The sequence below is a fragment of the Dama dama genome, chromosome 5 (assembly GCF_033118175.1).
Source record: "Dama dama isolate Ldn47 chromosome 5, ASM3311817v1, whole genome shotgun sequence".
In the NCBI taxonomy this organism is placed as follows: Eukaryota; Metazoa; Chordata; class Mammalia; order Artiodactyla; family Cervidae; genus Dama; species Dama dama.
In genome coordinates, this window is record NC_083685.1 from 117,707,187 (window position 1) to 117,719,748 (window position 12,562).

At 51.3% G+C, this 12,562-nt stretch overlaps 1 protein-coding gene across 1 annotated transcript in view; it reads right to left on the bottom strand.

The window, feature by feature from the left end:
* Positions 1-6,410: 6,410 nt before the first annotated feature.
* Positions 6,411-12,562, bottom strand: part of ERN1 (endoplasmic reticulum to nucleus signaling 1) — an 83,470-nt gene continuing 77,318 nt past the window's right edge. Inside the window, exons 21-22 of the mRNA XM_061144388.1 lie at positions 12,115-12,182; positions 6,411-11,619 (exon numbers count right to left, since the gene is read on the bottom strand). Coding sequence (XP_061000371.1) covers positions 11,410-11,619; positions 12,115-12,182 — 278 coding nt within the window. The 3' untranslated portion in view covers positions 6,411-11,409. The remainder of the gene's footprint in view (positions 11,620-12,114; positions 12,183-12,562) is intronic.

Below are 12,562 nucleotides of genomic sequence, written 5' to 3' on the forward strand. Positions count from 1 at the left end.
CATGTGGGAACTAATGCCTGAGTCGGAAAGATCCCCTGGAGAAGGAAATGGCACCCCACTCCAGTATTCTTGCCTGGGAAATCCCATGGACAGAGGAGTCTGACAAGCTACAGTCCCTTGGTTTGCAAAAGAGTTGGACATGACTCAGTGACTAAACAATAGCAACAACAAAATATGCACTCTGTAAAATTGACCGTTCTAACCGTTTTTAGTGTAGGGTTCTGTGGCATTAAATACATTCATATTTTGTGTAACATCCACCACCATTCCTCTCTAGAAGCACCATCCCTCACCCTTATCCCAAAGTGAACACCGCCCCTCTCCTTGAAACACTGGCTTTCTATCCCCCTCCCTGCAGCCCTTGGCAATCACTGTTCTCCTTTTGGTTTCTGAGTTTGACAACCTGTGCCTGGGCCCTCCTGTGAGTGGAATCAGACATCATTTGTCCTTTTGTGACTGGCTTATTTCACCTAGCTTGATGTCCTCAAGGCTCATTCGTGCTATAGCACATTTGTTAGAATTTCCTTGCTTTTGAAGGCTGAATAGCATCCCCTTGGATGAATACACCCCATTAGGTTTATCTACTCATTGGTCAGTGGACACTTGGGATGATTCTTCCTGTGGTTCTTGTGAATAACACTTCTGTGGTCATGAGGGTACAGACAAGTCTTCAGGGTCCTGCTTTCAACTGTTTGAGGCAAATGCCCAGAAGTGGAATTGCTGTAGCCTATGATGGTTCCATGTTTTCTTTTTTTTTTCTTCCGGCCATGCCCTGGGGCTTGCGAAATATGAGTTCCCCAACCAGGAATTAAACCCGGGTCACGGTGGTGGAAGTGCTGAGTATTAACCACTGGATCACCAGGGAATTCCCTCTCCACTATTTCTTTTGATGTGTGTTTTCTGTGCTTCTGAGGCCTTGGATGAATGAGACAGATCCAGGATGAGCCGCCCACTGAACCCCTGCAGGAGGCTTGGCAACATCAGGGAGCAGGCAGGGTCTTCCCTGTATTTGACACACCCTGCTACCCAAAACCACTTACACCTAAGAATGATTGTGTTCTCAGATCTTTTCACATCTGCCACTTCACCTAGAAATTTAAAAAACCCCTCCCTTGGCAGAGTAGTTTTGTACCAACAGACAGTTTCAGAGCTGGGTGCTTGGCAGCCAGCTGGGCTCACCCACAAGCAGAGGTTTTGCTCTCACAGGCCTGCCCCTCAGCGCCTACCACTGAAAGTCCTGGCTTAGCAAAGACACAAATGAGTATGCATCTGGGGCCAAGACAGGGCTTTCCCGGTGGTCGAGGGGTAAAGAGTCCACCTGCCAATGCAGAGGATACAGGAGACTGGGATTTGATCACTGGGTTGGGAAGATCCCTTGTAGAAGGAAATGGCAACCCACTCCAGTATTCTTGGCTGGAGAATCCCATGGACAGAGGAGCCTGGCGGGCTACAGTCCATGGGGTTGCAAAGAGTCAGACAGGAGTGAGCATGCACACCTGTGTGCAAGAGACCAAGACAGTTGAGGCCACAGTTGCTGAAGTTCTGCGGGCTTTGAAGTGATCTCTCCTGGTACATTTGTGCCTCGATTTCTTCACAGAAGTTCTTTTGAAAGCTTCCTCTCACAATGCTGGTCAAATATTGGGGTGGGGGCATCAGGATCCAAGGCTTCGAGGGGCCCAGGGGACTTTAGAGTTTTGAACACAAATCAGGGTTCGAGTGTCATTCACCGTTTCCCCTCCTCCACTCCCCCTCTCCTTCTCAACCCATTTTGTGACTTCTGAGCAAATTGCTTTTCGGGTCTGTTTATTTCCTTCTCTTCTCTGCCTAGTTTCTTGTGCCTTCCCCTTTGAACCACCAAGAGCAGGTTCAATAAATGTTAATTAGATTTAAGCTAATGGCTAGGTTTTATGAGACACGTGCGTGTATGCTAAGTCGCTTCAGTCAGGTCCAATTCTTCGAGCCAATGAACTGTAGCCTGCCAGGCTTCTCTGTCCATGGGGTTTTCCAGGCAAGAATACCGAAGTGGGGTGCCACTTCCTACTCCAGGGGATCTTCCCAACCCAGGAATTGAAATGAACCCAGGTCTCCTGCATTGCAGGTAGATTCTTTATGTGTGTATATTGTACACCTGAAACTAACACAATATTATATAAATCAACTATACTTAAAATTTTTAGAAAAATTTTTAAAAGTCAGTTAGATATTACCAGATGTTTATGGTTTTTAACTATTAGAGTATGTGTCCAGGGTCAGAGGTGACAGTCACAGAGTCTGGGTCCAGGGGCAGCGATGGGACCTTGTCAGGCGAGTTCTGGGGCTTGGCCCTGACCGCCCTTTCTCCAACTTCTGTGTAAGCTTTGCAGCTGTAATGAGGCCACCCAGCCACAATCAGAAATGTGTCACAACAACAGAGAACCACCTCAGTTCATTTGTCAGTGGATAAAAGGGCCACTGACATGCCCTAACCTAACTTCGAGAGAGGCTGGGACTGCCGTCTTCCTGGGTTTCCAGAAAACAAAATCTGATGAAAAGATAACATCATCTCCGCCACCCCAAACACCATTCCTTCTTTATTCCCGTTAATGAAAGGCAGTAACTGGAGATGAGGGCACATCCTCGCTGGGAGAATCTCCAGTGAGTATACGAAAGGCCTCCGAATGGCATTGCAGTAAACGGGGAATCTTTATTTGATTCAATGTCTCCTGAACGTATTTGGTCACTGAGCCTGTTTTTCTGAGTTTCACTTCCCTTGGAACCCTGAGGCTCGAACTTTGGGACGTGGTCCTGTGGGTCTTGGTTCTCTTATCTGTACCAGCTGCCTCTCAGTGCCTGGCATCTGGGGCAAGAGGTGACCCTGGGGAATCCTGGAGAATGGATGGCCACCCCACCCCCGGCCCACGGTGAACCCGTGAACCCTTCTTTCTGGTACCTCCCCACCCTGCTTCCTGTGTCGCACCCCCTTTTCTAGGAACTCATCACAGGGAGGGGTGGCCCTCAGGCTTTATTTGGAAGGGACCCAAACCCAACCTCTGACCCAAAGGAGACTTCCCCTTAGTCTGTTCAGGGTGAGGCCCTTCCCCTCTGGTGGGTTCCTCCTGAGACCGCACCCGCTCCCTTGCAACCCTCCTCTGGCCCCGCTGGGCGGTTCAAGCTGTTAGCAGCCCTTCTCCCTCCCAGAGCCGGGATCTGCTGTCGGGGACCCTGCGCCCCCACTTCCGGCTTAGACCCTCATTCCTCATCACATGACAGACATCTGTGCCCCCACCAGCTCCTCCCACATCTATCCAGGCCAAACTCCTGTGTCTTCAAATGTCAGTGAGTTTCCAGCCCCTCACGGTCCTGCCGTCCACCTCTGGCCCTGTCGTTAATGTCAAGGCTGGACTTCTCATCATCTTTGTTTGGGCTCAGCATTCCAGTTTCTGGTATCTTCTGGAATCTTGATTGGGTCATGAATCATCTTGGTGATTGGTCACTCTTTCCAGTTCTGCATTGCCTGCAGATAAACTTCCCTGGTGGCTCAGATGGTAAAGAATCCTCTTGCAATGTGGGAGACTTGAGTTTAATCCCTGGGTCAGGAAGATCCCCTGGAGAAGGGCATGGCAACCCACTCCAGTATTCTTGCCTGGAGAATCCCATGGACAGAGGAGCCCAGTGGGCTGCAGTCCCTGGGGTTGCACAGAGTTGGAAATGACTGGTGTGACTTAGCAGAGCAGAGGCAGACAGACTCACGAGCCTGTATTCCTATGGCTTCATCCAAGTCACTGAGCCGGGCTGGGGAGAGGGGAAGGTGGATTTGGAAGTTCAGGGAGGAGGGGGTGGGAAGGGTACTTACTGGGCTCACCTGCCAACCCGCTCAGAGGCCAAGTTTACATATTCAGTTGCTGTCTTGCCGGCCCTGCCCTTCCTGTGTCTGGAAATGGCCCCCAGAAACCCCTGCCATTTTCCAATATGGTCTCCCAGGGGCTGCCATGTTCTCAACAGCCCTGTTCGTCTGCTCACGGTTAATTGGCTCAGACACAGGGTAATGACCTGATTTTCTGCCTTGTCAAAGGGTCTGGTTTGTTTCTCACCAAAGAAAGGATGTTATGTGTTTTCTTTTAATATTTATTTATTTGGCTTCACCTGGTCTGAGTTGTGGCATACAGTATCTTTGGGCTTTGTTGCAGCATGTGTGATCTAATTCCCTGACCAGGGATCAAACCTGGGCCCCCTCTGTTGGGAGTGTAGAGTCTTGTTTGCTGGACCACCAGGCAAGTCCGGTTAAGTGCTCTTGATCTTGAGGAAATACTGGTCTGCAGGGGGAGAGGACTGAGGCCAGCCAGCCACCAGGGCACAGGTATCCCAGCTCAGTGCCTGCCTGGCCCCGGGAGATAGACAAGCAGGCGGGGTTAACTGTGACTTTTTGTTACCATCTCCTGAAGCTTTGGAACAGTGACAAACTTTATTTTCTTGGGCTCCAAAATCACTGTAGATGGTGACTGCAGCCATGAAATTAAAAGACTCTTACTCCTTGGAAGAAAAGCTATATCCAACCAAGACAGCATATTAAAAAGCAGAGACATTACTTTGCCGACAAAGGTCTGTCTAGCCAAAGCTATGGTTTTTCCAGTAGTCATGTATGGATGTGAGAGTTGGACTGCAAAGAAAGCTGAGCACAGAAGAACTGATGCATTTGTACTGTGATGTTGGAGAAGACTCTTGAGAGTTCCTTGGACTGCAAGGAGATCTACCCAGTCCATCCTAAAGGAAATCAGTCCTGAATATTCATTGGAAGGGCTGAAGCTGAAACTGAAACTGCAATACTTTGACCACCTGATGAGAAGAACTGACTCATCTGAAAAGACCCTGATGCTGGGAAAGATAGAAGGCAGGAGGAGAAGGGGACGACAGAGGATGAGATGGTTGGGTGGCATCACCGACTGAATGGACATGAGTTTGAGCAAGCTCTGGGAGTTGATGATGAACAGGGAATCTGGCATGCTGCAGTCTATGGGGTCGCAGAGTCGGACACGACTGAGCGACTGAACCAAACCTGAAGCTAAGGCATGTGTCTAGCACACAGGACAGAAATGGGCCAAATACAAAAAGATAGTACAAACAAGTGTATTCACTGATGGAATACAATTGGGTATATCTACACTCTGGAGAAAAAAAAAAAAGTCCATGGCCCTGGCCTGACGACCTGTTGGCCTCGCCCTGTTCTCAGAGGTGGGTGAGGGTGCTACCAGCCACCTCCCTCCCTGGCCTGGACCAGTCCAAGACATGACCCCAGCCTGGGCTCAATAGCTCCGTGGGGAATCTGAGAGCCGCATCAAGTGACAGAAGGCAGCAAGCAGGTGCCAAGTGATGCCATCTAAACATCTCCTCCTCTGTCGCCCCCATCTCCTCCTGCCTTGCAGCTCCCTTCTGCTCCCTTGGACTTGGCTGCACCCAAGGACCCATGCTTCAGAGAGAGGGAGTGTCCATGGCTCTCAGGGGTGCCCCTTGTGTCTCCTGGCCGGGGATAGGGGTGGGAAGTGGGGGGATGGGATGCTGGTTGGCTGAGTGGAAGGAGCGAGTCTCCAGGCAGAGCCCTTGCTAAGCTGTTCTGAGGCTGGCGGGTCCTTGGGATCCTCTGGTGAATGACCCCCCCTGGTGGTGCAAGAGAAAGCAGAGCATCCTCGGACGTCACCAGAGGGGATGCGGCCTGAGGGGTGAAAGCATGTTAGCAGGATCCTAAAATCCAACCAGGCTGGCCGCTGAGCTCGTGCCTAGGCGTGTGGGCAGACATCTCATGTGCTTTGGACACATGCAGGTCGTGTCTTTCCCACCGCTGTGTTGGCTGGGTTACCTCCCTGGTATTTCTCCCCTTTTGGATTTCCTGGACCAACAACCTATTTACACCTGTCCCAACCCCTGCCTTACCACGAGGCATGTGGGTCCTAACCTGGCCACCTTCCTGGAATTCAACCTGAACCAGTACTTTAGGGGAAACTTTCTGCAGTGTTTCAAGGAAGCTCTGCCCACAGAAACTAAGGAGGGGATTTCCCTGGAGGCCAAGTGGTTAGGACTTTCCAATGCAGGGGGTGTGGGTTCGATCCCTGGATGGGGAGGTCCTAGGATTCCCACATGCCTTGCGGCCAAAAAATAAAACAGAAGCGATACTGTAGCAAATTCAATACAAGACTTTCTTTAAAAAGGGTCCATATTAAAAAAAAAAAATCTTTAAAAAATATAAAGAAACTAAGGAGGACTCTCCAGCCCTGGGACCCTGCCATGAACACCAGCAGGTAAACACACCCCTCCTGCCTTTCTTCCCACCCATTGAGCCCACTGCTCCCTCACCAGCCAGATACCTACTCAGGAAGACAGCCCAGAACGACCCCCTGGTCTGAGAGCGGTGGTCAAGTCTTTAAGAAGATGGAGTTGGCTTCCAAATCTAAAACTGCCTTTATTTGTGGTTGGCTCAGCGTAAGGTGCCATCACTGATCAGCAGAGTTATAAAACTGTACAGGAAGTACAAAAATAGGCTGTTTAACTTAGATAATTACCGTCACATCATCGACCTTTAAAAATACACGTAAAAATTGTACAATCTGGCAGTTTATAAAATATAAAGCTAAAAAGAGGATTTTTAGGTTCCACAAAGAGGATTGTATCACACGATTAACACATATCCATGAAACAATTAACCGTCCACAGAGAAGACACAATGGCACAGAATTTAACAAGAAAAAAAAAAAAAAATCACTTAAAAATTAACATTTTTACCCTGACCAAATTATTCACCCTTTAATGACAAGACTACTGTAAGGCGTCCATCCCATGGAAGGATACAGTGTAACTTTTCCAGTTTTAAAATGGTCAGGGGTGTTTATCCAAAGCAAATCTGATGTGCTTTAAGCAAGTGCAACTGTCACTAGATACACTTCAGAGTAAAAATTAAATAAATATAAATAGGTTCAATAAATAGGTCGTCGCAAAAAGAACACTACATAAAGTTAGCATCTGAGAATGGTAATGCTTTCTAGGTCAGTGGGGACGCCCCCGTCACAGCTTCCGGGACACTGAGAAGGATACTGTACCTGCCGGACACTCAGGAACAGGGGTGAGGCGAGCCGGGTGGGGACTTTGGCTGGAAGTGTTGGTTAAGGCTGTTCCAGTGGGGAGGCTCATTGGGATGCTGTCTTTGTGGTTTTCCAATGAATACAGAGGGGATTTAAGTCCTGATACAAGCACTGGGACCAGTTACTCATGGGAAATCACTGATTCACAGAGAAAACCAAATATACAGAGTAGACTCTTTGGTTTAAAAGATAATTGTCCAAAAAAAAAAAAAGAATGATGACGGTCCAACCCTGGAAAGTGGAATTCCGGCTCATCTGTATAGGATACCTGGAGACTTACTTCAGGCAAGGTCAAAGTGCACAGAGATGCACAAATGAGAACAGCCCCGGGAAACCCAAGCCTGGCCCCGATCCAACTTCAGAGAAAAAAGCGTCCAAGAGGAGAAAGCCCTACAACCCAAAGGCCCCCCTCATATCTTCAACATCAGACAAGCTATCAGTTCACCTTCTTCACTGCGGTGATAAATGAATGGCATTCACACAAAACCTCACCCAAAGGATCAGTCAACTGAAGAAACTACTCCAAGATGGTGAAGAGTGGCCAAGGAAAAATACTGGGAAATACGAAGAGGGATTTCAGAAGCTGAATGATTGGAGAAAGCTCAAGAGAATAGAAAGAGGCTCCTATCAGGTGTTTTGTGCTATCCTCCAGCCCTTCCACAGAAGGCTGTGAAAATGGGACCAGCCCACCTCCCTGGATGACCTCAAGGCTGAGGATCCGATGAACAGAGATATACAATGAGAACAGTCCCGAGAAAGCCAAGCCTGGCCACGGTCCAACTTCGCAGAAGAAAGCGTCCAAGAGGAGAAAACCCTACGACCCAAAGGGCCCCCTCACATCTTCGAGGTCAGACCAGACTCCTTCTCTCACTGAGGTGATAAACAAATGGCACGCACACCAAACCCCACCCGTAGGATCAGGGGGAGCTCTGATAAGGAACTTTCTTCTCGAGTTGGTAGGAAGCAAGCACTTAGCTGGGCCTGCTAACTGGTAGATCTCGGGTAAGGGGTGGGAATGATGTCTCCCTGGGGAGAGCCGACGAGGACTACTGCACTCAGAAAGGGGGAGATGGGAGAGGAACTTGGCGCCCAGGGTGGCAGGCATGAGACCTCAGGTGCTTTAGTGACATCACGTAACACCTATGATTGCTGAGCATGCAGATGCTCTGGCGCCCATGACAGGTGGAGCTCTTTAAAAAATGAAGTTAAAAGGACTCAAGCAGCAGCATGAGGATTCTAGCAGGTGTGCCAAGGACAGATTCGACACAAGGTTCAATACAAGATTTAAAGAGACGATGGTGTCCTTGGGATTCCTAACAGATGTGACTAAATCCTGTCTTAAAGATGAGACAGGACTTCCCTGGTAGTCCAGTGGATAAGAACTGGTCTGCCAATGCAGGGGACACGGGTTCGACCCCTGATCTGGGGAAGTTTCGATATGCCTCGGGGCAACTAACCGAAGCGCGGCGACTACTGAAGCCTGTGTGCCCTACGGCCTATGATCTGCAAGAAGAGAAGCCACCTCAAAGAGAAGCTGGTGACCTCAGCTAGAATAGCCCCTGCTCGCCACAAGTAGACAAAGCCCATGTGCAGCAACGAAGTCCCAGCACAGCCAAAAAAAAGAAGATAAAGATGGTGTACCTGTGAAAATGCAGCCTTCCAGGAATCGTACAAGAGATCAGATCAGCGGCTCAGCTGTGACAGGACGTGGCCGACTGCAGAACCCTCTTTTCATGAAAGAACACCTTCCCGCCCAGAACAACAGGAAACCAGAATTCTAGAGACCAGGACAGGATAAACCAGATGGTGCCCGAGGTGTCAGCATGACAGGAACCCATACAAGACCTCTACAGGCCACTTGTGAGGACTGAAGGGTGGCTGGGTTCTCAAAGGCGATGGAGAGAAGATAAACATAAGGCGATTTGCTGGGTGCCAACCCCAGATGCACACCCTTCCCCACCCCTGCGTTTTCTTCGCAGTGCTGGTATTTACTCCCTGCCCGCTCTCTACCACTGGCTCACATGAAAGCCGAGGTTTGGCCTGTTTGGTTCACCTGTGTCTTTGGCACCCAATATCCTGTCCAGCACATATAGAAGTGCTCAAATAAAATACAGTGAATAAACGAGTTTGAGACAGTTGGATGGTTAAAAACTATTGCCACAAGCAGAAAAGGCAGTTAAAAAAAAAAAAAAAAAGAAGCTGTCCTGGAGGCAAGAGGGGCCAAAACAGAGAGACGAGACAAACCCTGGGGTGGTGGGAATGACCTGGCTACTCCCCAGGAGAGCATTCAGCAGAGACAAAGACGATGCGGCTGACCCCCTAACCCTGCCCCCGGCGGCACGGGACGCTGACGGCACCTTAAATCACCCGTGGCACCTTCTCCTTCTCCACCTCGAACTGTCTCACCATCCGTCCTGGCGGAAAAGTGACCTGCAGAGTCGTATGAAAACAGCTGGGATGGAGGCTGGCCCGGGAGCATCAGAGCTGGGAGAAGACGACGTTGGTTTTCTGTGTTCCTGAAAAACGGACAGCATCGTACGAGACATTGATGCCGACTGAGGATGCCGGGGTTCCTAGGTCTAAATGAGGTAACTGATGAGGTTTAAAGATGTAGGATAATTTTAAAAGAGAGAGAAAGAGAGAAAATGACTTTAGGCAGACTGAAAGGAAGGGAGTTGAATTAACTGAAGGCAGAATGAGTGTTTTGGCGACTGGCTCTCGTTCAAATCCACTGCCAGAAAGCATCTTGAGAGGAGAATAAACAGCGATTTCTCTCTGTCAGTTAGAGAAGATTGATAGTAACATTCTTCCTCCCGAGTGGAATCTCTGAGTTCACCAGGACTGAAATGCAGTGGTCCGTCCACCTGGCTGGAGAAGGTACACAGAAAATGCTTCCTTACCTATATCCTGACTGTATTAAACCTCTAAGGCTTTCAGCAGAGAAAAGACAGAGAAATTTTTGACTAAAACTAACGTTAAAACGTATCAATTTTGGGGGGGGGGAAAGCCATGGTATTGACATAATTTGGAGAATATGATTTTGAGGTTGTGTCATGCATGTACATAGTGTTGCTACAATGTTTTACTCTTCAGCATTAGAGAACCAGGGGCTGGGGCTTTCGGTACCCTACAAAACAGAAGATGTATTATTCTGTTTCTTGCATTGCTTCTTCATGAGTAAGCTTCAAGTTCAGTTTAGCTCACACTAATGTAGCATTCTACAGTATGATCAAAATAAAAAGTTATTAAAATCTGCCAAGGGAAACATAAAAGCCTGCCCACAAAGGGTGTGGTGACCCTGGCCTCGGCCCTCAACCCCCTGGCCGGTCCTGCTGGCCCCAGGGACAGAGCGGCCTCACTGCCTGCCCACTGGCCAGGACTCTCCAGGTAGGCCCTGAATGTCCCATCTGGCCTGCTCCCCTCCGGCCCCTCCGGCCTGTCCCTGCCTGGGTCCAAGCTTCTACCCCTTGTGGCCAGGGGACTTATCACCTCTTGCCCCCAGATGTTCCTAAATAACCCCGAGTGCCCAAGGCATGGACCCACCAAGGGCCACCATTCAGGCCACTGGTGCCCGGGGCCACGGCATCCTCTCTGTGTCTGAGACCTGCAGACATGGCCTCGCCTTCCAGAGTGCCGGGCTGGCCTGTCCCCTCACCGCGCCCCCACGCTCAAGGCTCTCGCCGCCCCAGAGGAAACGCTGGTCACAGTGACCTGGGAGCCTGTGGGTGCACCAGTGATGAAGGAGACCTCTCTGATCCCCAGGGACGACACCCTCTGAAGGCTCTCCCCCTCCCAGGGACCCTCTCCTCCAAGGCCCTGCTCCTGGCAGACGCCACACTTGGTGCAGCTCAGCCTAGCTGGTCCGAGAAAGGGGAGCTCCTGGACCCAGCATGTGGGCAACACAGAGGGGTCCCTCGTCTCTCTTCCTTAAAGGCCTACAGGCTGGCATCAGACAGGGAGTTTTAAAAGAAATGCGAGTCTGAAGCGAGTATATCCAGGAGAGAAGACGGACGGCGCTCCTCTCTGCCTCTGGGACCAGTCCTCCTTCCCAGACATCCCCCGATGGTCCAGCTTTCATGACCAGCGTCTTCCCAGCTCCTCCTCAGGTTGGGGGTGGGCAGGGGGGCATCACCTCTCCTTCTGCCCGGGGTTGGCATCTTCCCCTGCTGGCTGCGGAGCGGGCAGCTCAAGGCACTTGGCTTCAGGGCCTGGTTTCCCTGCTCGGCCGGGAGGCACCGGGCTGCGGCTCGTAGAGACCAGGCCCTCAGTCCCAGCGAGGCCACCAGCGTGGAGGCCGCCCAGCTCAGAGGGCGTCTGCAGTCACGGGGGGCTGGGGCTCGGGGGGCTCGTGGTAGTAGGGCTGGAAGGGCCTCTCGTGGCGGCACAGCTCCATGGCGCGGTAGGTGTGCAGGAGGAGGTGGGGGAAGCGGGAGGTGAAGTAGCGCACGAAGCCGTCGGGGAGGGCGCCCAGCGTCTCTTGCACCTCCTCGGGCAGCTCCCGGTAGTGGTGCTTCTGCAGACGGGCAGACAGACACACGGTCGGCGGAGAGGAGCCCGTGGGACCCGGGCCAGACCCCCGCTCGAGGAACACAGGCTGTGAGGCTGGGTGAAGGGACCACCCATCCACTCCCCGGTCTCCTCCCCTTCTTTGGGGGAGGCCTTTGAGGCTGGTGCGGGGAGAGTGGGGAGCGGCAGTCAGGTGCAGGAAGGGCCCCCATAGATGGACTTCATCATCCGCTGTCCAGGCAGGAACAGGGCACCGTGCAAGCCGGTGAAGGATACGGCGTCTGAGCCCGCTTCCCAGAGCACAGCTCCCCGCCCCAGCATCCCTGAAGAGAAGGCTCATCCAAGGGAAGGAACAGCCGCTAAGGTGTCCAGTGCAGCCATGGCCGCCCAGCCTCTGCGAGCTCCTCACTTCAGGGAGGCCGGAGCACCCACGGGGAAGGGATACGAGGAGCGGGCTGTGCAGCGGCCCTGCCCGGCCCCGCCGTGCACCCTCGGCCCTCACCTTATTCCTCATGGCTCGGAGGAGATCTCGGACCGAACTGCCTTTATAGGTTCTGAATTTCCGCAGATCTAGAAAAAACGAAAAACAAAAACAAAGAAGGGAGGCAATGTAACAAATCCACCAGATTCCAAGAGAAAACAATTCCTGGGGCACCTGGAGATGAAGCAATCTTAGGACAGAAGCACGACCTAACTCCGTCCTCATCGCAGAGTTTCCCAATCTGAACCTAGTGAGGGGTGGCAGCGTTAGTCTGAATTCTGCCTCCCATCATGCCCGCAGTCAGAGATGACCGCTGAGAACACCATGCCTGTCACAAACCTGTCACTCTGAGAGACAGAGGAGGACACGCACGGGAGCAATGGGGTGACCGGCTATCCAAACCACAGGAAGCCTCGACCCCAGAAGCGGTATTTGGAGCCCCAAGCGACCTGGAGTTGTCGCTTCCACA